Raw genomic sequence first — 24,231 nt, 5'->3', positions numbered from 1 at the left:
GGCAGGGGTGCCTTGGCCACAGCCCGTGGGCCACACAGCAGCCATTCAGGCATGGAGGGCCATTATGACAAGAGTTCTCACACTGTGAGGAAACCACAAAAGGGGCTCAGACCTCAAGCCCAGAGGACGAAGGGCTGTAGGTTTTAGTTCTGTTCCACACCAGCCCATGGCCCAAATGCTACACCCCAGGGCTCTGCTGCAAAGCCAGGACTGAGACGGAGATGCCCCCAAGTCTCAGGCAGCAGGTGCTGCGGAGTTCCAGGGTTGCTTCAGTAAGAAAAAGATACGATTCTCACTTCATGAAGTGCCCACTTCTGCTTCAGGAACTCAATGAGGCTGGAGACCTTCCGATGTAGCTCCACAATCATCCTGCACAGAATGACAGACAGAGGCAGGGGCTGGGACGTGCGGGGCCTTCTGGGAGTCCTGGAGGCTGTGGTGGCAAGACGCTGCCATGATCTCAAGGCCCGAGCCACAGTGTCCCTGCAGAGCCCCTGGCTCTTTTCCTAACACCAACCCTTTAAACTGAGAAAACTGGAGGCCCACGTGAAACTGCAAGAAAAAGTAAGAGAACCAAGCGCGCTTTACAGGATGAGGCCTCAACCAGGACAGAGCCTGGCACAACGGTCCTCCCCTACCAGCTCCTTCAGGGGTCAGAGTGGGTCCAGCCTTAATGAAGCCCAAGAAAATAAAAGTATGTATGGAAGGAATGAAGTCCTGACCCAGGCTACGACACAGATGAACCCTGAGACCACAATGCTCACTGAGAGAGGTCAGACAGAAAGGACCCACGTACAGTTTCTGCTGACGTGAAACGTCCAGCACTGGTGAATCTACAAGGACCAGTGCAGGGAGGCCGGTGGGGCCTGGGGAAGGGACGGGGGGATGGGGAGTGAGTGTTAGGTGGGCGTGGGGTTCCCTCTTGGGGGATGAAAATTTCTGCGACTAGAGAGAGGTCACGGCTATACAACACTGTGAAGGTGCCCAATGCCCTGAACTGGGCCTTTAAAAGAGCTTGCAGTTAATCTACAAGATAATGAGAACTGGAGAATGACCCATTCCTGAGTGCCTGGTGCATAGCCAGACACACGGAAGGAGAAAATAGGGAGCAGTTCTCAGGGAAAGAGGAGGGAAGACCCTGAAGCTGTTGGCCTGTGACCACGTGATGTGTTCACACCCACTGTCAGCCTGCAAAACCCCAGCCAGCGATGCAAACGCAGCTCCGGAGTCCGAGGACCCCGCGCCGAGGCAGCCCTCACACTACCCTCAGGTGGAGCCGGGGTACCGGGGATGGCTGCTGCTCCCCCAGGGGCCCCTCTAGCCCTGTCCCTTGCAGCTCGCTCCCCTCCAAACGTCCAGCGTCTCACCTGAGCCGCGGGTTCTGGGCGAGGCTCTGCACTCGGGCCCAGGCGTGGTTGTTCCGTGGCTGCAGCTCCACAGGGACTCTCAGGGGCAGGCGCACTGGCTTCTGGTCCTCTTCGTCACTCAGGCCTGCGACAGGAAGGGGCTTTAGAGCCGTCTGTTCAGGTACAGACAGACCTCGATGATAAGATGAAGCTCTTGGTTGGACGGCTAAGGTGCCCAGAGAGGAGGAGGGGCAAGCAGCCCTGGGGAACGCTGGAGGGGGTAGGGCGAGGAGCGGCCCTACATCTGCCACAGCCACCACATGCCCGCTGTGCCAGGCCCCAGCCCGGCCACAGGAGACTCGCCCTGACACCTCTGATGCACCATCTCAGGACGGTTGGGGCTTCAGAGCTGAACTAGATGCCTGAGTGGACACATCACTGTGCCTGGAGTCGCAGTCCAGGAGCGATCACCCAGGCTCGGCTGCCACAGGACGTTTTCAGCTCAGGCTGGAAATCACTAAATGCAGCCGTCCAGCAAGCCTCCCTGACGGAAACGGGTCCTCAACGCCCGGCCTGGCCCGCCCCAGCGGAGCTGCATCTGACGTACCATCAGGGTCACAGAGTTTCTTCAGGGCGCGGCACATGGGTGCTTTGATCCGCAGGTTCCTCCCTTTGTACCGGACTGTGGTGGCCCTGGGAGAGGGGTTGAAGGAGCGCTGAGGCCTCAGAGTAGAGTCACTCCCACCCTGTGCAGTGATGGAGGGCCCCAGCCAAGCACCCAGCCTGGCCTCCGGGGGTTCTGCTCAGCCCCATGAGAGGGCCCCTGCAGAAGCTCCCAGAGTTGCCGGCAGATGGACGTCACATGACAGACGACAAGGTTGGCTCTGGACCTCCCTGAGCAGGCAGCACGCCACAAAAGGGGTGCCCACCGCTCAGGACACGCCCTACCCTCCTGCCTGGCCACGAGCACCCGCCACTGCCCACCCAACAGCCTGCTCCTGGAGTGCGGGAGGGCCGCCCCACCCCCGCCCCAGAGCAGATGGGCTCACCCACCTCTACGTGACCTCTCAACCCACCCCACCTCTGCCCATCAGGAACGTCACCCATGCCTCTGCAAACCACACTGGGGGACGAGTGGAGGCTGGGGCCCTGGAAGCCAGCAGGTGGGGGTGCTACATGCTTGTGCTCCCCACACTGGCCTGCAGCGGGCCCAGGTTCAGTGGGGCCTGCCCTACACGTCATAGCTGTGGGTGACTCTCTCTGAACACTGCTGTGGCAGCAATTTATACAATGTTCAAATTACATAAAGAAATACTACTGCTAACTAATTAAAGAAAAATAAAAGCCACGAAAAATAGCTCCCTCTGAAAACACATTTGATACGCTTTGGCAATACTCAATAGACTGTCTTCAAGACTGCAGCCAAACAAGGTAGGCCAGACAATCACGAAAGATTGGGGGTGATCAGGAAGGTCCCTGCAGCCTCTATGTTCTTGCTCCACTTGAAAACAGGAAAATCACAAATGACGCGTCTTGGCTAGAACTTCCAAATAAAACCACCCCAAGACTCCATGGAGTGAGCCCCTTAAGAAAAGGCATCGGCCAGCCACCCAATGGTTGGTGAACAAAGAAAGGTTTATGTTTTACAAAAGGTTCCAGGCTGATATCTACTGCTTTTATGATTGCTTTTTTACCTGTTTTAAAAATTGAACTACAATATTGTGTTAGTTTCAGAAGCATAGTAAAGAGATTAGGTTATACGTGTATACATTCTTTTCCGGTTCTCTCAAGATTTCACTATTACAAGATCCTGAACACAGTTCCCTCTGCTACACAGTAACTCCATGTTTCTTTGTTTTACATATGGTACTGTGTATCTGCTAACCCCCAACTCTTAACTCATCCCTCCACCCCTTTACCCTCTGGTAACCACAAGTTTGTTTTCTACATCTATGAATCTGTTTTGTAAATAAGTTTATTTGTATTATTTTTTAGATCCCACCAATGGACATGAGTTTGAGCAAACTCCGGGAGATGGTGAAGGACAGGGAAACCTGGCGTGCTGCAGGCCATGGGGTTGAAAAGTTGGACACAACTGAGTGACTGAACAACAGCATCGGTTTGCCTATATTCTCTGCTAGGAGCTTTATAGTGCTGTGTCTTGTATTTATGTTTTTAAGCCATTTTGAGTTTGGTTTTGTATATGGTGTGAAGGTGTGCTTTAACTTCATTGGTTTACATGTGACCGACTGTCCAGCTGTCCCAATACCACTTGCTGAAGAGACTGTCTTCTCGCCATTGCGTACTCTTGCCTCCTTTCTCAAAGGTGAATGGACCATAGGCATGTGTTTCTTTCTGGGCTCTCCATTCTCTCCCACTATCCAAAGGTCTGTCTTTACACAAAGGCCACACACAGTTTTGATTACTGTAGCTTTGTAGCGTTGTCTGAAGTCTGGGAGGGTTATGCCTCTAGCTTTGCTCTTTTCCCTCAGGATTTGCTTTGGCAATTCTGGGTCTTTTTGGTTTCATACAAATTTTGGGATTACTTGTTCTCATTCGGTGAAAAACATCATGGGTAACCTACAAGTTGCTTTGTCCAGTACAGCCATGTTAACTGTATTAATTCCTCCACTCCAAGGGCATGGGGTATCTCTCCATTTCCTTGAATCACCTTTGATTTCCTTTATCAGTGTTTCATAGTTTTCAACATAGAAAATTTTCACCTCCCTGTTCAAGTTTTGGAGAAGGAAATGGCAACCTACTCCAATGATTTTGCCTAGAGAATCCCTCTGGGGTCACAGAATTGGACAGAATTGGACTGAAGCAACTTAGCAGCAGCAGCAGGTCAGGTTTATTTCTAAAATTTTAATTTTTTTTCATGCGATTTTAAGCACAATTTACTCTTTCTACCCTTGACCTTAACCAAAGGCTGAGAAGCTATTTTTACTCTCTTTCTGGTATTTCAGCGTAAAGAAATGCCACGGATTTCTGTGTATTAATCTCGTGCCCTACTATGTTACTGAATTCACTTTGTAAGTTCAGGTGGCTTTTGCGTGGAGTCTTCAGGGTTTTCTATATAGACTCATGTCATCTGCATATGATGACAACTTTACCTCTTCCCTTCCAGTCTGGATGCCTTTTCTTTTTCCTGACTGTTGTGGCTATGAGTTCCAATACTTTGTTAAATAGATGATGACAGTAGGATCCTTGTCTTCTTCCAGAAGTTGACAGGAAGGCTTTCAGCTTCTCATCATTCAGCATTATGTTGGCTATAGGTCTGTCAAGATTAGTTTTTATTATGTTGAAATGTTTCCTCCACACCTACTTTGGTGAGAGTCAATGCTTTTTCTGCATCTATTTGAGATGACTGCATGGTCTTTTCTTCTGCTGATGTGGTTAATCACGTTGACTGACTCACATGTGCTGAACCATCCTAGGGACTCTGGGACAAATCCATCTTGACTGCAGCATATGATCTTTTATATATGTTGTTGGATTTGCTTGCTAATATTGTGCTGAGAGTTTTCCATCTGAATTCATCAAAGATACTGGCTGGTCATCATTTTTGGTATTGGCCTGGATTTGTATCAGGCTGATGGTACATCCACAGATTGACTTTGGAGGAAACACTTTGGTGTTTCCTCCCCTCAGCCTTCTGGAAGAGTATGAGAAGGATTAATATAAGTTCTTCGTATGTTTGGCAGAATTCTCCAAGTGAAGCCATCTGTTTTCACGGAGCTTTTTTTTTTTTAATTTTTATTGGAAGTTTCTGCTGTACAGAAAGTGAATCAGTTATATTATCTATACACACAAATGCTGCTGCTGCAGATTAGTCTCTTCAGTTGTGTCAGACTCTGTGCGACCCTACGGACTGCAGCCTGCCAGGCTCCTCTGTCTGTGGGATTCTCTAGGCAAGAGTACTGGAGTGGGTTGCCATTCCCCCCTACTTCAGGTGATCTTCCCAACCCAGGGATTGAACCCAGGTGTCTTGCATTCCAGACAGATTCTTTACTGCTGAGCCACCAGGGAAGCCCATATATATACACATACACACAACCTTTCTTTTTAAAATTTCCTTCCTATTTAAGTCACCACAACAATGCATTGAATTCCCTATGCCATACAGTAGGTTCTCACCAGTTATCTATTTTATACATATGAAGGGAGTTTTTAAATTACAGATTGTTTCACTTCCAGTGACTGGTCTATTCAAATTATGTTTCCTTTTGATTCAGTTTTGATGGGCTGTTACAGCTAGGTTGTTCATTTTGTTGGTATGTAACTTTTCATATGCTTATTTAACTTATATGCAGAGTACATCATGAGAAACGCTCGGCTGAATGAAGCAGAAACTACAATCAAGACTGCTGGGAGAAATACCAATAACCTCAGATATGCAGATGACACCACCCTTATGGCAGGAAGTGAAGAAGAACTAAAGAGCCTCTTGATGAAAGTTAAAGAGGAGAGTGAGAAAGTTGGCTTGAAGTTCAACATTCAGAAAACAAAGATCATGGTATCTGGTCCCATCACTTCATGGTGAATAGATGGGAAAATAGTGGAAACAGTGGCAGACTGTTTTTTCGGGCTCCAAAATCACTGCAGATGGTGAGTACGGCCATGAGATTAAAAGATGCTTGCTCCATGGAAGAAAAGTTATGACCAACCTAGACAACATATTAAAAAGCAGAGACACTACTTTGCTAACAAAGGTCCTTCTAGTGAAAGTTTTGGTTTTTCCAGTAGTTATGCATGGATGTGAGAGTTGGACTATAAAGAAAGGGGAGTGCTGAGGAATTGATGCTTTTAAACTGTGGTGTTGGAGAAGACTCTTGAGAGTCACTTGGACTGCAAGGAGATCCAACCAGTCCATCCTAAAGGAAAGCAGTCCTGAATACTCATTGGAAGGACTGATGGTGAAGCTGAAACTCCAAAACTTTGGCCACCTACTGCGAAGAACTGACTCATTGGAAAAGACCCTGCTGCTGGGAAAGATTGAAGGCAGGAGGAGAAGGGGACAAGAGGATGAGATTGTTGGATGACATCACCAACTCAATGGACATGAGTTTGAGTACAAACTACAGGAGTTGGTGATGGACAGGGAGGCCTGGTGTACTGTAGTCAATCCATGGGGTTGCAAAGAGCCGGACACTACTGAGCAACTGAACTGAACTTTGCATGATATTTTCTAATGATTTTTTTTAATATATCTGAGGTGTCAGTTGCCATTTCTTCTCTCTTCTTACCTCATTTGGATCATCTCTTTATTCTTCTTGGTGAGCCTGGCTAGAGATTTATCAATATTTTTGTCCTTTTAAAATCCCAACTCTTGGTTTAATTGATTTTTTTCCTATTGTTTAATTTCTATTTATGTCCTCTCTGATCTTTATTCTGCTGACTTCACGTTTTGTTTGTTCTTCTTTCTCTAATTCTTTTAGGTGGTAGGTTTCGGTTTATTGGGGTTCTTTCTTGTTTTTTTTTGACAAGGGCCTATATGGCTATGAACTTTTCAGGACTGCTTCTGCTATACCCATGGACTTTATATGGTTGTGTTTTCACTGCCTTTTGTCTTTTAAGAGTTTTTTTTCTCTTTGATTTCATCTCTGAGCTATTGATGACTTTTAGTAGCACACTGTTTACTCTGTATGTAATCATTTTTTCATTACCCTTTCTGTGGTTGATTTCTAATTTCATGCAGTTGTGATCAGAAGGTGCTGGAAATAATTTGTTCTCTTAACCGTGTTGAGATTTGTTCTATGTCCTAGTATGTGGTCTATCCTAGAGAATGTTCCATGGATACTTATAAAGAATGTATATTCTGGGTTTTTTTCAATGTAGTGTCCTGTAGCTGTCAATTAAGTCTAACTGTTCTATTGTGTCATTTAGCATCTCTGTTGCCTCACTGATTTTCTCTCTAGAAAACATGTCTATTGCTGTCAGTGCCGTGTTAAAGTCTCCTACTATTTCTGCATTCCCATCAATTTCTCCCTTTGTGTCTGTTAGTACTTGGTTTTTCACTTTTTGTTTCTGGCTGTGCTGGGTATGCATTTCCGCATGTGAGCTTTCTCCAGCTGCAGTGCAAGGGCTTCATGTTGCAATGCACAGACTACCCTTATTGCAGAGCACGAGTTCTAGAGAACATGGGCTCAGTAGTTGCAGCATGTGGGATCTTAGTTCCTGAACCAGGGATTGAACCAGGGCCATGGCAGTGAAAGCACCAAGTCTTAACCAATGGACCACCAAGAATTCCCTATTGCTTTTAACACCTATTTTGTCTGATATGAGTACTGTGACTTCCATTTTCTCATCATTTCTCATATGAAATATCTTTTTCCATCCATTCACTTTCAATCTGTGTCTTTCCCTCTAAAGTGGATCTCTTATAGGTAGCCTATTGTAAGTTCTTTTATTATCCCACCTAACACTTCGTATCTTTTGATCATTTAGTTCATTGACATTTAAAGCAACTACTGATAAGTATATATTTATTGCCATTTAAATCTTGTTTTCCAGTTAATTTTATATCTCTTTTTGGTGTTGCTTTGCCCTTTTCATTTTCCCTTTTGTGGCCTGATGGGTTTTTTTGGTCTTATTCTTGAGTTCCTTTCTGTTTGGTTTTGGTGAATCTACTCCTTGTTTTTGATTTGTGGTTACCTTGGTTCTCAAATATGTGAACCCAGAAATGTATCTACCAGCTTTACACTGGAAGTCATATATATTCAAATACATTCCAAAAGATCTATACTTTCTTATTCCCCTCCCCCACATTTTGTGATTTTGAGGTCTGGTCTTACATCTTCATGTTTATCCTTTGCTGTTCATTGTAGTTATAATCGCTTTCACAGAATTTATTTTTTTAAATCTATATACTGGCTTATCTAAAGTGATCTTTAGTCCTTTTAATAGATTTCTCTTTCTTATTGTGATATTTCCCTTTCCTATAGACTCCTGGTTCTCTTTTTATTTAGAAAGGACCTCTCACTATTCCTTTTAGGATAGGTTTAGTATCACAAACACTAAATTCCTTTAATGTTTGCTTGTCTGTGAAGTTTGCTCTCCTTCAGCTCCAAATGATCATCTTGCTGGGTTGAGTATCCTAGATGGAAGGTTTTTCCCTTCCATCAGGACTCTGAATTTATTTTGCCACTCCGTTCTAGCCTGGACCATTTCTGTAGGGATATCAGCTGATAGCCTTGTGGGGGTTTTTTCCTAACTGACTCTTTGTTTTTCTCTTGTTGCCTTTAGAATCCTCTCTTTATCTTTTGTCATGATGTGCCCTGGAGTAGGTCTGTTTGGGTTCTTGTTGTTTGGGACCCTCTGTGCTTCTGGTCTCTTGAAAACTGTTTCCCACTTTAGGTTTGGGAAACTTTCAAATGTATTTTTGATTCCCTTTTCTCTTTCTTCTCCTCTTGGGTTTCCTTTTACGCGTAGATTGGCACACTTCATATTATTCCACTGATCCTGTATGTTGCTTTCATTTTTTCCATTTGTCTGTTCTGACTGGGTGATTTCTGTTATTCTATCTTCCAGATCAATTATTCGTTCTTCTGCATTATTTAATTAACTGTTTACTGTCTTTAGCTCGGTTTTCATCTTGGTAATTGAACTGTCTAATTTTGATTGGCTCCTCTTTATACTTTCTAGATCCTTATGCCAGTGATCTGCATTTCTAATGATAGCCTTTCTTAATTCCTTCAGCATTTTTATTACCTCCTTTTTGAGCATGGGGTAGACTGGAGAGATTATTTCATTATTTGTTCTCTCAGATTTCCCTCATTCTTTTATTTTTTTAAGGATTTAAAAGTCTTATTCTTACAGGTCACAGCTGATGAACACAAAAGCTTCCCACATGGGTACCACTCAGCGGGAAGAGCTGTCCCAGGAGAAGGGTGGTGGGATAAGTAGAAACCTGAGCAGCCCAGAGTCCATGGTGGAGTGGGGTCAGGGCCTGAGGCCTCAGACACAGGAGCGCCAGTAGCCACAGCACATGTATTCAACGATTCAGTCCACTGCCAGCTTGCTCTGGGGACCCGGCAAATATGGCTCAACCAAAACTGGTGTCCCATGTTTGAATGCACCACAGGAAGCAGAGGTTCTCATACCCTGGCCCTATCCATTCTGTGATCAGGTTACTTTCACAGCCTTCTTTAACATAATATTCACACAGGCCTCTACTTAGGGCTTTCTGCTTGTAATAGAGGTCAAAAATAGAGGGGCTTTCTGGCAGTGGATACTGAAGGTGAGGTTCCACTTTCCTTTTCCCTCCTCAGGTTCTGTTTCAGCGCCTGTCATCTTTTGAGCCAATCCATCCAACACTGGCCTCATTAACTAACAGTCACCCAGGAGAGCTTTTCAGCTCTTTCTGACTCTAGGCAGTCTTTCCCATAAGATAATGTGCAAAGATCCTAGGGTCTGTCTCTTAAAAGTATAGCAGAAAGACCCCTGTGTCTTCAGTTACAGGCGCGGGTTCTTATTCAGCTCTACCAATCCCTCCATGACTCAGGGGAGATCACATTCCCTCTCTGGTCCTTGGTCTGATCAGAACCTCTGTCACCACTGGATGCCCCTTCTCTATACTCTTGTTCTTTTAACTGGGAGTAATTCCTCTGGTTTTTCCTTTTACTTAAATTTCTCTGAGCCTGTGAATTTAGGAGAAACAGTTATCTGGGCAGGCAGACCCCAGGAGCCAGCTCTCCCCACCGTTGTGTCAGGATGGGAGGTTCAGAGAGGATGAGAGCCTGCAGGGAACATGGTCTCCACTGAGACCAAGTGCTTGAGACTGAACCACCTCAACTCAGGGGAAACACACTCCTGAGAGCAGAGCACTCCCAGGATGTTCTGATGATGCTGGAGTGTGACCCAAGAACAATGGGTCAGTTCTTACACAGCTCCCCCCATTAAAGGGTTCTGGAACAAGTGGACATTCCTGCGCCTCCATCCCGAACAAATACAACAGCAGCAGCAAGATTTAAAGAGCTGGGGAGCCGTGTCACGTGGCACTTGTATTTGTGATAACCACATTTTCCGTTAAACTGCTGTTTTGGGACTTCCTTTTTTTTTTAAGAGAAATTGAACAGGGCCTGCTTTATGACTAGAGACTGTTCTGAGGTTACGATCCCTTTCCTCTTCTCACAAATCAAAGTTCTAGGAGTGGCTGGAGGCTGGAGCCAGCACAGGGAGGCTTGGCCCTAGCCAGGCTGGGGAGGAGCACCTGCAGGAGAATCAGGCCCGTCCCTGCTCGCACAGAGCGATGCAGAGACCCCTCTGAGTCCTCCACCAGTCTGACTTCAACAAAACAGGCAGCAGAGTAACTCTGCTCTGTGTGCATGGGAGTCGAGCTGTCCTTTCTTATATTTTTCATTTACTTCTCTGCAAAGTTAACTTGGTAAGTCTAATAAACATGTGCCAAATTCTATGCTGCTGGGTCTGCAACCAATATAATGAGATTTAATTTTAGAGCTTTTCTCAATTCATTTACTCCTTGATCTAATTCTACAATTTTATAATGAAGGGAGATAGACAGTTATTTGGAAGTAGTCTGCATGAGAGGCAGGGATGGGAAGTGAGATAAATACTCAATGTTCTGATGTCAAGGACTAGTTTTTCCACAGGTACCTTCCTAAACTCCCCCCAACTCTGTCTCACTTTTACAGGATTTTTGCTTTGTTTTTCAAAACTGATGTCTGTTGTCAAAAGAACACACAATACATCAATGGATCAGAATTTAAAGTCTGGAAACAGACCCACACAGTATAGTCAACAGACCTTAGACGAGGGTGAAATAGCAGCGAATAGGGGAAGCAATTGGGGCCAGTCCCAATGGACACACCCACAGGTCACAAATTGGACCTCAGCACAAACGACATGGTGTGCACCAAAGTCAATTCAGAGTGGATTTATATATCAAACCATAAAACTTTTAGAAAAAAAACGCTGGAAAAAATCTTGTGACCTTGAGTTCAGCAAAGACTTCTTAGACATACTAAAAGCATGATCCAAATATGAAAAAAACAACAGAACAACAAACTGGACTACACCACAGCTAAAATGTTTACCCTATGAAGGTCACTGATAAAGCCACTAAGAAGATGAACCACAGACTGGGAGGGAACGTCTGCAAGTCACTTGCCTGACACAAGGCTTGTCTGGAACAAATGAAGGACATTCAAAACTCAGTGGGCACAAGACCTGAAGTGGCACCCCACAAGAGACAACCAGCGAGTCTTCGGAAGGTGTTCAATATCAGCCCTCAGGTAAATGAAGTGAAAACCACAGTGAGACACCCCTTCACCAGCAAAGTGGCTCAGATCAGACAGTCTGAGCACACCCAGCGTGGGGCGTGTTGGGGTACCCGGAAGCCTCCTTGGAAAGCAAGCTGGCAGCCCCCTGTAAGGTCTACACATGCCCACCACTCCTTCCCTGGCAATCTATGACAAATGTTGGCGTCAACGGCAAGTCCTTCACTCTCCGTAAACTGCCTATGTCCCTTACCGGGGAGTGGGGGAAGGATAAACAGACCATGGATCCACACAGCCACAGGGATGACACTCCAGGGAAGGCTCGTGCACATACCACCACTCAAACCTTTAGATCCTGGAGCCAACACAGCTCCCACCTGACAGGCGGGGCAGAAAGGCAGGCAGGCAGTTCTGACACTGACGGTGCACAGGTGGATGGGGGTAATAAACAACCCTGGGGCCAGGGCTGCTGACCTCCAACCATACCCCATACCTCTGGGAGGCTTGGTGTGCCCAGTGATGCCAGCTGGCCAAGCCACCTGCTCCTCCTGGCCACCAGGATGAGTCTCTGCTCTTTTATACATGGTGGTGCAAACAACCTGGTCATTCTCAGGCCTGCTCAGACGGGTGACAGTTCAGACACAGAGCCTAGGAACCCACCGCCAGCCTCTGTGAGCACAGATGCTGGGCCAGAGTCAAACCGCAAAAGCACATGGACAGCCGGCCTGGCAGGCCCTCAGCCTGAGGAACAGGGGCCCACCGGCCATCCAACATCAGGCCAAGGAAGGAGAGCAGCTGGGGTGCCAAAACGGCTGCCAGAAAAATGCACAGGACAGAGGGCCTTCCAGAGGCAAGAGGAGCTCCCACACTACAAAGCACGAGACTGAGGAGAAGAGTGAGACCGTGAAGGTGAGGGCCGAGTGGAGACCTGCCAAGAAGAGGGATGGACCCCAGCTCGGGGAGAAGCTGGGGCAGGTCAATCCACTCCCCTGGGCTGGCCACCTCCTAACGGGCAGATGCTTAGCTGCAAGGACATAAGGGTTAACTCTGAAGAGTTCAAGTTTTAATGGTTCTCACTGAGAAAAGGGGAGAAAACTGCATGTATTTCAAGGTCTATATTTGAGCAAAAAGTGTAAACTCATGGGAGCCAGCCTGCCACCCACACCATCTACTCACCCAGCCTGAATGAGCTCGTTCAGCTTCGTGGCATTCTTGTCGTCCATGCCTTCGGTGCAAAAACAAACACACGTGAGCATCAAGGTGTCAGGAGCAGAGCCCAGCAAGATTCCATGTGATTATCTTCAGTGCAGAATCCAAACCACTTAATGGAACATCAGGGCCTCCCAGAGTAACATCCATGTCAGTTGCAGCCCCCGAGAACCCACATGTCACCTGCACTAAGAGCACTGTCCCCTCTCCACCAACCACTCGCCCCCAACTACCTCATGAGACACTACCCTTTCCTGGGGACCATCATGCCCCACTACACTTGTCCTGCTGGGTTCCTGGGCTACTTGTGGGCTTGCCTCCAACAGCTCTGCCAAAGCACGGGCCGAGGCCCTGTGTGTTTGCTTACTAGAGTGAACGTGCACCCACCCCCCACCCAGGGGCGATAGGAAGTCAACAAAAGGACAAGGCTGCGGGAGCCTTCTGTGGGGAGGGGTCCAGCTGGGTGACACGGATGGGAGGACCAGACAGGGCCACAGCACTGGGCCAGCACTCCAGGACCAGGAGTGCTTCAGGGCAGGACAGGGATTCAGGAGCTCAGCAGAGCACTAAGAGCAGGAGCCAGGGGTCTGTTTAGGAGTCCTCAGCCTGCAGGAGGAGGGGCGGGGAGCCGGGACACCTGGCCCTTTCTTCAGAGGCTCCTGGAAGTCCTGCCTGTTTCAGGGAGCGCAGGTCACCCAGGGAATGCCCGCCCCACCAGCCTGCCCACTGTGACGCACTCGGTGGCAGCTCATCCTCATCTCACAAGATGGCCCTGCAGGGGTGTGCCTTCCCAAGCCATGTTGACAGGCTGCAGCCTCACGTGCATAATCACACGGGGAGGCCAGAACACCTGTACAACTAAAAGGACTCTAGTTATGAGGGCACGCTCAGACCAAGGCAAGGGAGGGTCCCAGATCCCTCAGAGCACCAGAGTTGGGAAAGACCAGGACGTGGGGGCTGTTCTAAGTCCAGACCCAGGAGACACAGCAGCTGTGAATTAGCATGTTGTGGACAGGCGTGCGCCGCCTGGTGTGGTGGATGTCCTGGGAGACCTGAGTTGGTCAGGAGACCAGTGAGGCTGTGGTGCCCACTGGAAACATCTTACACATGCTGGGTGTGCAGGGGAACATCCTTGTTCTCAGGGGCCAGCGGGTGAGGGGTTGACAGTGTGCTTGGGTGTTAGCAACTTACAGTCCCATGGCTGAGCAAGAAGAAAGCCAGTGTGTGGAGGGGCTGGGGGCAGGAGAGGTAACACAGATATGGCCAAGATTCAGGCCAGTAAAATCTAAATGACAGCGTGTGAGATCAATACATCCTCCTTCAATACTTCCACAATGTTAAAACGTTCTGTACGTTAAAGTGTTTTCAGGCTGAAAGCTGGGAAGAAAACAAAGAGCCCCAGGACTAAAGCTGCAGCCCCACTGGGAGGCGGCCCCGGGGAAGGTACTCACAGCCCCCGATCTTCTTGCGCAGCTCCCCATAGCAAATGAGGCCATACAGCTCCTGGGAGGACTTCTTGAGCCCACGGGAGAACACTGAAAACAAGGGAAGGTGCAGCTTCAGAAGGAGAGCACGGACGTGCGGGGCTCGAGGTCACGCCAGGGCACTGGGGGTGCTTCTTGGCTTTGACCCCTGCACCCTGGACCACAGGGCAGAGTACACAGCAATATGGTGCTGTTTTTGCACTTTTCAGAAGAAAAAGAGGGAGGAGGGGACCCTAACAGGCAGGGCAATGTCCCTAGAGAGAAAATAGAATGCCCAACATGGCGGGCTTCCACCAAGCGTGGGAGTATGGGATCACCTCTCTGTGCACAGACCCGGCCAGCTGAGGCCCGGCGCGGGTTTGGGGGAGGGTGGAGGGTAGTGGAGGCTGGGCAGCACAGACAGATCTGAGAAGCTCAGAACAGAACCAGCAAGACTGACAGGCGGATTGGAGACATCCACAAAGATTCAAAGGAAAGACAGGGACACTGTCACGGGAAGTGCAGTGACCATCACAACCATGACTGTCTGGAGCTTGGTCCACAGTCCCGAGAGCCCTGTTGCTGGCCATGGCATCGAGAAAGGACTTCTCCAGGGCAGAGGACAGCAAACCATGGCTTGCAAGCCAGACCCAGCCAGGGCTCTCTGTAAACACGCAAATGCAGCAGCAGCAGCACACAGTCCTCCACACCCCATCCAAGCGAGCGAGGAAGCAGGGTGAAGCAGTTTCAGTAAAGACAGTAACCCTCCAAAGCCAGACTCCTTATACAAGGACAGTTCGGACCACCCCTGGGCCTTCCCAGGCTGGGGGAAGCCCCGGCCCTGGCAACCTGACCACAGGGAGAGGCAGCGGGGAAGCTGGAGGGGTCATCAGGGAGGCGAGAACTCGCTGCCTGGCCAAAGACCACCTGCAAGGCACAGGCAGAGTTCACAGGAGTGGCGTGAGCGTGCCCACCACAGTCATCCTGCATCAGCAGTGCTGCTAATGGGGAGTGTTAGAACCAGGTGGTCACAGGAGGGACTGAGCCATGAGAAGTGGCAGAAGTGACACGGACACGGCTCTCCCAGCGTGTGGACAAAGGAGGCGGCAATGCCTCCCCCGAGGACAGATGCTGATGGAAGGGGTGCTCGGAGTAGGAAGTCAGGACTGCACCTGGCAATGACCTAGACATGTGACTTAAAGATAGTACCACGCAAACCAGACTCAAACACAAGCGACGAGGGCCTGGGAAAGCCGTGGATGGCCAGCCCTCCACCCCCAGCCTTCCATGCCAGGCCCGGCCCACTAACCCACCAGGGCCCTCTTGGGAGAAGGACGGGTAATGAAGAGGTAAGATCCAGGACCACGGTACCCTCCCTGCCAGCAAGTGAGCCAGGCACCCAGACGCCACAGGCGTCCTCGCAGTTCAGCCCAACTACCAGCTACAAGGCCTCTTGCCAGCAGGCATGCTGAGCCGAGGACACCCCAAGCCGTGTGCTGGGTGGGCACGGGGCCAGGGAGAGGTGGGCAGGCGGCGCTTACCATTGTCGAAGTCAATGTACTTGGTGATCTTGTGCCAGGTGCGATAGTAGAAGTGCCGCACCTGCTCCTTGTTCTTCACCATGCCAGCCGGCCGGCCCTTCTTCCGGTACTTTAGCGCGATGTTGTTCTGGATGGCCTCAAAGTCCTTCCCGTGCTGCAAGACAGAGCCCGCGGCACACACAAGGCAATCACCACGAGGCAGCCTCTGGGCAAGGCAGACGCTTCACAGCTCTCACTGGGAGTGAACTGCAGCCCGGCTTCCCCAGAACCTCAGGTTTCCATCAGAACAATGGACAAAGCAGCAATAGAATGACCTTAACATGTGGGTCCCAAGAGGCAAGGAGCCGGAGCAGGAGAAACATAAAGCTTATCACTTGGACAAAGGGCTTAACCTCTAGAGTTCTTTAGAGCCCATGAAATGGGATACCCGCATAAACAATAACCAGAAGATATGACAGGATGGAGGAGCTCAGGGTGCTGTGTATCTGGTATCTTAAAACATCAACTATTCAGAAACAGTCTCACCAATTCACTCATACAAAAGGTATTAAACAGGATCACACAGAATGTGCTCTGAATACAGCTGTGGACCTTCCTTCAGCAACTCCACACAGAAACCAAGTACAGCTTAGATTTTCAGGACGGAATTTACATTCCAGAGAACACAGTGTCGATGCTGTTCAGGAACTGCCCATGACTGAAACTCTCATCAACACACACCAAGCAAGAGCGTGGGAAGGGACCTGCAGGTAACGGCACGCCGGCAGCAATGAGCACCATGGGTGCCCAAGGCTTGGCTTCTAAATCCCACTTTCCAAAACGAACAGAGTTCCTTGGGAAAATGGGCATCGCCAAGTCTGGGGCAAGGAAAACACCAGGAATGTCTAGAGCATCCTGAGTTGCCAGAGAGAGAGAGGAAATACTCAAGGTTGAAAGGAAACATGTTAGAAGGACACAGGAGCCAACATAAATGGAGAAGGGAGAGCTCCTGGCGTGGGGTTCCCAATTAATAAATGTACGTAGAGTAAGGGAGCTAGAAGGCAGTCACTGGGCATACACCACAGTAATAGTTGTTCCAGTAAGCAGCAGCACTGGTTGCTTAAATTAGAAGAAGGAAAAATGATGCGAAACAGAGTATTCACACAGCCTCAAAGTTAAAAAAAAAAAAAGAGGAAGACTTGGTGGTGGAGAACCTGAGAGATGCAACCTGAATGCAGAGACCAAGGTTCACAGAGCAGGCCCGAGAGCACAGCAGAGGCTCCCACAAGGACACCCAAGGAGGCACAGCACTCCTGCAGCACTCTCAACACAAAGCTTAAGCTTAACCACAAGGAAATGTCAGGTGAGCCCAACGAGGGGTGCTCCACGAGTGAACAGACTGGATGTTTCAAAAGAGACCAGGGTAAAAAGGGGAGACTGAGGGACCTGTCCCAATTGGGAGGAGCCAACTACAATGTGGGTCAGTGTGACCCGGAGGAGGACCCCAGAATAAACACTGATGACATCAGGTTGATCCTCCTCACTGTGTTGGTCACCCTGCAGTCGTGAGGGTATCAGGGAAGCAGGAAAAGGGCACGTGAACATTCCCTGTATTCTTTTTGTGGTTTTTCCAATTCTGAAATCATTTCAAAATTTAAGATCAAAAAGTAAAAATCCTAAAGAATGAATACTCATTCTCTGCTTTAAAAAAAGCAATGGCAGGTGAGCCAGAACAAGACAGAGTTGCACGTGAGGTGCCTCCTCCAGCGTCTAGCTCAGGTACTTCCTCTCCCACAAAACTGCCACCAGCTGCAAGGGGAAGGCCCAGAGGGATGGGCACCGCTCTGAGCCACTGGAGAGCATCTGAGAAGAGAGAAGCAAAGACACTTCCTAACAGCCACCTCACTAGAAACAGCTTTGAAGGTCACACCAAGGAGATGAAGGGCCAAGGTCAGACGGCAAGGCCTGGGGCCACCAAATGGGGTGTGAGGGGGGAGCCCCACCAGCCCTGCAGGCTCCAGGAAGCTTACCTCGTATAGCCCCTCAAAGAAGGTGTTTTTGTCTTCTGTGCTCCAGGACTCCCACTGCCGCCGAACCTTCTTGCCTTCCTCCTTCTCCCCGCCGGAAGACCCCAGGTTCCTGGAGGAGGAGCGAGAGCCCCCTGCAGGGGCAGCAGGGGCAACCCCAGGCCCATTTGCAGCCGATGATCCACCACCATCAGCTCCTTGGAGAGAAAGAACCTTACAGTGAGTGACCTGTTACCAACAGAAGCTGCCCCAGGCCCCGCCCCCAGCAAGTGAGTGACATGGTCCTGCCCTGACCTCTGACCCTTGTGAACGTTTAAACAGTGAGAAAAAGGAAACAGAGCGTTTATGTGGCACCACTGAGAGTACAAGGACAAGGCCTTGCTGAGGCACTCAGCACCTCTTTCTCAAAAGAGGTTTTGGGTAAAGTAATTATATTTTCAAATAAACAAATTGAAATTCAAAATCAAGAAAACATCTACATGTGTGTAAGACACTACCTTCTTAGAGCTACAACTGGAACTTCAACATATGCACCACACAACCCCACAGCATCTTTTAAAAGTCTCAAAACTCCTGTTTTTCTTGATCACTTTTTATCAACAAAGTCTGGTGTTCTAAGAGTGAGTGACATCCCACACACGCTCTTGAAGCACCAGTTCTGTATCTCGAGATGAGTCCTTCAAGACCCTGCTGGAGGCAGCAGCACATACGGTCCAGCATGGGGGTCCAAGCCAGGCCCAGGACCAGAACTCTGAGCTCCCAGGAGGACACAGGCAGCAAAGCCAAGGCAAAGGTCACAGATAACTACACACTTTATGACCTGACCCAGCCTTCCCACCCATTCCAGTTCCTTCCTCTCAGATGGAAGGGGAACTCCCAGTGTATTTTTGTGATAACCAGCATTCTCTTTTCTCGGAACCACAGGGCCATCCAATGGTTAGAATCTGCAAACTCTGAATGACAAGGGTAAAAATAAGATCATAAAAACAAAAGTGCTTCAAACAGGAAAAGCAAACAAGTGCAGATAACCGTTAAGATGCTTTCTTGATGAGATAATCATGAGCTTTTCCATCAGATCCACTTCCCAGTTTGCTGGGGGCCCTCCTTGGGCAGACACGTGCTCACTGGGAACTCAGGGCCATGTTTCCCTCAGCCCCTCGAGAGAGTTCTGCCTCCAAAGGGAATAAAAGATAATCGTGAGAAATAAAAAAAGTGACAAATTAAAAGTGATTCCATGCATGCTTGCAAAGACCACCCCTGCAGAATCCAAGTGCAGGGGCTGTCTGGGCCCCGGGCAGGGCGGAGTCACTCTCCCCCCTGATGCCTCACTGTGCCTTTCAAGGTGCGGATCCTCATAATCACATTGACACGTGTGTGTGCTCAGTCGCGCCTGACTCTTTTCAACCCCGTGGACTATATAGCCCATCAGGTTCCTCTGACCATGTATTTTTCCAAGTAAGAATACTGGAGTGGGTTGCCATTTCCAGAGGATCTTCCTGACCCAAGGATTGAACCTGCATATCTTGCATCTCCTGCATTGGCAGGTAGATTCTGTACCACTGAACCACCTGGGAAGGCCTAACGTCAACATAAGCAGTATCTAAAAAAAGCTGATCCTATCAGTCAGCTACTGGGCATGAGAACGTGTTCATATGTGTAGAAAAACCACTCAGGTACATGGAATGTGCCTGATTCTCTTGTGGGGAAATGTGTTATCAGGCCAGCGGGCCACCTTCAGAAAGCGACACACTCAGCTAACAGAATTCACAATTTATCAGAGCTGTATAGCCCAATTAGACGATCACTAACGAGGCTACTCAAATTTAAATCTTAATTAAAATTAAATAAAACCCCAGTTCGTTAGTCACACCAGCCACAGCTCTAGTGGTTTGGGTCCACAGGGGGCCAGGGGTTCCCATGCCAGACAGCGTGGGAGGGACCTTTCTGTCACCGCACCTGTATGTTCACCCCTCACATCCTAGACACAGCTAGGGAAGACAAGCCGGTCCCAAGCTGCTTCCCTCCGCTTCGTGAGGCTCAGCAGATCTGTACCTGAGAATCCCCGTGCGCAGAGTGGGGGAAGGACGCCCTCGCCACAGGACCTGACTTTGTCAGCTCCTCACCAAACCAAACCAAACCCCTGACCTAACTCATGAGCCCGGCATGTCCCAAGATGTTTCAACAGGCAAGGCAACTCAGTTCGTGTGCAGGGATCGTCGGTTTTGTTCCACTGCGCGCAGGTCAGAGACGCCTCTCCATGAGCTCAAGATCAGGTCACGGGTGCCATTTAAACCCACTCTCAAATAAAAGAAATTCTGGTTGACTTGGAGCTCATAACTCCTCATGAGTACTCCTCTGAGGAAGGGCTGTCTGTCCACCTCTGCACCACCCACAACAAAGAATTTCATAAACCCTCCTTTTCCAAGACAAAGGCAACTTGCTAACAATCACAGCTCAGGTTTAGCTTTGCCAGCCCACACTGGTATCAACGTACTTGAAATTACACACATTTTTGAAAATTCTGTTAACGCAGGCCTCTTGCTGGGTTTTGTGAGATTTCACTGGTGACCCGCAACAAGGAGGATGAACAGTGACGAAAAACTGAATGGCAGCATCTCTGAGCCTGGAGGGACCTCAGGAGTAGCCCACAGAATACACCAAACCAGCAGACACGAAGGAAAGGACGACTTAAAAGCTGCTCCCAGGAGGTCCTTGAGGCCACCAACCATGCCCTCTTCAAGGCCAGAGGTCAGAGCAGCGATGCTCAGCCTCTCCTGCTCGGGTTTCAAAAACATTCGTCCTCAGTAGAGGAAAATAAAGCCAAGGACCCTCAGGCGACCATTTCCACATCTGCCGCCCGTCACTCTAGACCTTGAATGCTTCTCAGAAACAGAGTAAAATCACAAAACTTCATGGGGGGAGAGAACACAGCACCTGGTACATCCCTGAAAATTCAGATGAGGAGGAGGAAGAACGGCATCCCACCTGAGCTCTGGTTCCTTTGAGCGCTGCGACTCAAGCAGGAAAAGACAAGTAGGATCAGAGACACTGGGAGAACGAGATGGTTACCGGGCAAAGTCCAGACAGAAAGAGTGATGACTGAAAGGGGAAGACAGAGAAGCCAGCGAGAAGAACAGAGGTGCAGGAAGGCAAAGGGCGGGGGGGTGGGGGGGTGTTGAGACGACAACTCTGAACAAGCCTTAATGGGTGTGGGGCTCTCCCTGGGGTGGGCGTGGGTATGCACAGGCCCCAAGTCAATGTGACACCTGCAACCGTGCTTCTGAGGCCACAAAGAGGTTAGTCAGAGCCTGCACGTGAGAAGTCAGCATCGGGAAGGCAGGAGGGAAAGGACACACGAGGCCAGAGCCCGGCAGCCTCCCTGTACCTCAGAGCAGGAACGGCCGCATCAGGCCTCACAGTGTGCTCAGCAAGAGCTGGGGAGCCGGCGCCGTCCCTCCCACCCACCACGGCCAGCGGTGGGTGGGCCAGTCCTCCAGAGGCTCGGAGCCACCTCGGAGCAGGCCCCTCAGTGCCCTCTCTGGTCTCCCAGACCACCCACCCAGGCCACAACCCTCTCCAGGACTCACGTTTGAGGAACACAGATGTGCGGCGTCTGTCTGCGTCCCCCGCTGCCCGCATCCACTCCAGACAAGCTAGACTGCCCGCTCTCTCTGCCCATGCCCCCTCAGCACTGCGCAGCAGAGAACCAGCCATCTTTCTGCCGGGGAAGCCCAGGTGCCCAGCCCCGAGGAGCGCGTCTGGACGCCCTGCTCCCTTCTGTCCTCGTGTGCAGTCACCATCACCAGGGGGAAAGAAGCCCTGAAAGCGGGAAAGCCGCATGGCCCGGACGGCAGGGGCCCAGCCAGTTCCCCTCCTCATACTCCAGACCTGGCGTCATCCTCCCGGGACATGGGGCTCCCCCAGGACGTGTTACATCACGGTGGCTGTCACCTGGGCCGTGGCTGCCTCAGCATTTACGACACACAGAGCCACGGGCAGACAAAGGAGAGACCCTGGTCTCAGCGCCCCCCGTCTGTGATGGAGGTGGCAGCAGGCTCAGGACTCTGGTGGATGCTGGCCTAGCACGGCCGTGTGACGTCCCAGGGGACTCCGAGGATGTGGTGACACCCCGTCACAGCACACTCCCTATCCTCAGCCTTCCTCTGGAGCCTGCGAACTTCCCGAGCATAACATCAAAGTCCCAAGGGACAGGAAGACCCCGTCGGGCTGGACTCGAGGGCTTCAGAAACGTCCACCCAAGCCCACCTGCGCTGGGCAGGAGGCACGCTCCTGTCTCACCGCCTGCCCGCCCCCAGCCCCACTAGGGCGCCGCCTGGCACCGTGGAAGCTCACGGCCGAGAGGGCAGCACACCCAACATGAGGCCCGGCGGGCACCCCAGGCTGTACTCAGTCCAAATGGGAGGTGTGACACCCAGGGTCTCAGAGGTGCTTCTGTGCTGCTGCTGAAGAAGCCTTCTCCACCAAGGCACAAGGTGGATGGTTCCCAGGAAGGGTGCCGCCCCACGGACGAATCTAAGCACCCCCATCCCCACCACGTCAGCTGGGCCCCGAGAGCCGCGTGCTGCCCACCAGGACCGCCCTGAGCACTTGCTGCTCCATCTGCCTCAGCGGCACCTCGCAAGGCTCAGTGTCCCCCTCTCTCAAACCAGGCGTGGCCTCCCTCGAAGACTTTCGCTCCTCTCACAGATATTTAAGACAAACACAACTACAACTCAGCGCTCCCACTAAAACGTACACCCTCCTCAGGGAGTAACGTGGGGACCACAACTCCAAGGCACGTTTCACACGCTGGTCCTCGGCGCTGAGAACACCAGCCTTGCTTGATGTGATAAAGCACTCCAGCACACCGCCATCCAGGACAAAGACGGTTTCTGCATCTGTGACTCTGCTATCTTTGTATTTTCATATCATCCGAAACAGGACACAACGTACTACCTGAAATGACAACCCCTGACGCGTGTACTCTCAGTGGGCACCAGACAACCGCAGAAGCTCACGAGACACCACAGAAGCATCGGTGTTGACGTTGAAAGTCAAGGAAGTACTAACACTCCAAAGTTAGCTCAGCCTTTAAACCAGAATTCAACTGTTCCCTTACCTACTTGCCCAGGCTATCTGTCCACGTCTTGGACATGAAGCCGGCTCAGGGCACAGCTCTGACTGAGGGATTCCTGGAAGCTCTGCTCCACAGGCGGGCTCCCCTCCATCTGGCACGGCTCCATTGTGGCCGCTCTAACGCGGCCTGGGCCGGCGGGTCTCCTGACCCACCACACACAGAGGGGGCCTGTGTCACCCAACAGAGCCCATGTCGCAGTCCCCGTGTCTCCTGCACATGCAGCCTCAGTAGGGAGAGAGGCATGTGCTGGACACAGCTGGAAGAACGGCCTGCCTCTCACTTCTCCTCCCATAAAGCTGAGACCTTCACAGAGCCTGAGGGACCCTGGGGTGACGATCCAACTGGCCACAAGGACCACAGAGCTCCAGCCTCATGGTCTCTGGAGGGTCGGGTGTGTCCCCCTGCCCCTGGTGGGTATGGAAGGCAGGGACTGCCCTGCCCGGCTGCCCCGGCCTGGGGAGGGACGAGAGTGACCGCAGCATGGATGCCAGCAGGGCCTCGCCAGGCCAGGCACTTCGCGAGGTGAAGGCTAAGGAGAACCTACCAGGGAGACAACCACCTGGCCTCTGGGCCTCTGCCTTCTCGCAGGACCCCAGGCACCTCTGAGCTGAGGGAAGCGCGGCCTCGGCCGTGGCCTGATCTATCTGGTGCTGAACGGAAGGAGCATAAAGTTCGGGCAGGGCAAGCACCCCTCCAGCCCAGCTGAATGAATCCCTGGAGCTCAGAGTGGAGACACTGGGTTCCCGACCACAGATCATCCTTCCTCCCAAAAGGATACCGTCTCCCCAGGGTCAGCCGCAACAGGGTGAGGTACGTCTGAGACATCTTTAAAAAAAATTCTGGAAGGTACAGGCAGGCCCCAGACTAAGCAAAATGCAAACGCTGATTTCTAAGCACGACACAGTAAAGCCAGACGACGCAGCCGCACTGTGGAGACGGCGCCTCCTCTGACTTGCTCCCTGACTCTGCAGAATCGGCCTGCTTGGGTGGGGGGAGGGGACAGCCTTGGAAACAGAGGGTCTAACTCTGCCCCCAACTCAGGCGTCCCCTGAGGACCCCACCCCCTAGAGGCTCGGGGGCATTCCTGCCACCTCTATCCTACCTCCCAACAGGTGACCCCGCCCACCCCGTCCATCCACTCAGACTCTGCCTGAAGCTCGACCTGGCAGCCAGGCCCACTTTCCCTAAGAGCAGGGCTTCGGGGCGTTACTTATTTCAGTGAGGCAGGCACTGGGGTTATCCTGAGAACCTGAGATGTGCATCAGGAACTGAACACACGGGAGGGCGTGGG

At 50.6% G+C, this 24,231-nt stretch overlaps 1 protein-coding gene across 2 annotated transcripts in view; it reads right to left on the bottom strand.

Annotated features, from left to right (window-relative positions):
* Positions 1 to 24,231, bottom strand: part of CRAMP1 (cramped chromatin regulator homolog 1) — a 44,020-nt gene that overhangs the window by 14,602 nt on the left and 5,187 nt on the right. For both annotated transcript variants that reach the window (XM_061400737.1, XM_061400738.1), the window contains 7 exons: positions 17,807 to 18,000; positions 15,798 to 15,951; positions 14,245 to 14,328; positions 12,761 to 12,809; positions 1,954 to 2,039; positions 1,368 to 1,491; positions 288 to 369 (listed from right to left, as the gene is read on the bottom strand). In XM_061400737.1, the coding sequence (XP_061256721.1) occupies positions 288 to 369; positions 1,368 to 1,491; positions 1,954 to 2,039; positions 12,761 to 12,809; positions 14,245 to 14,328; positions 15,798 to 15,951; positions 17,807 to 18,000 (773 nt within the window). The remainder of the gene's footprint in view (positions 1 to 287; positions 370 to 1,367; positions 1,492 to 1,953; positions 2,040 to 12,760; positions 12,810 to 14,244; positions 14,329 to 15,797; positions 15,952 to 17,806; positions 18,001 to 24,231) is intronic.

Source organism: Bos javanicus, chromosome 25 (genome assembly GCF_032452875.1).
Source record: "Bos javanicus breed banteng chromosome 25, ARS-OSU_banteng_1.0, whole genome shotgun sequence".
Classification (NCBI taxonomy): domain Eukaryota; kingdom Metazoa; phylum Chordata; class Mammalia; order Artiodactyla; family Bovidae; genus Bos; species Bos javanicus.
The sequence above is the reverse complement of the archived record's forward strand: the minus strand, read 5'-3'. Positions and strand labels throughout refer to the sequence as shown.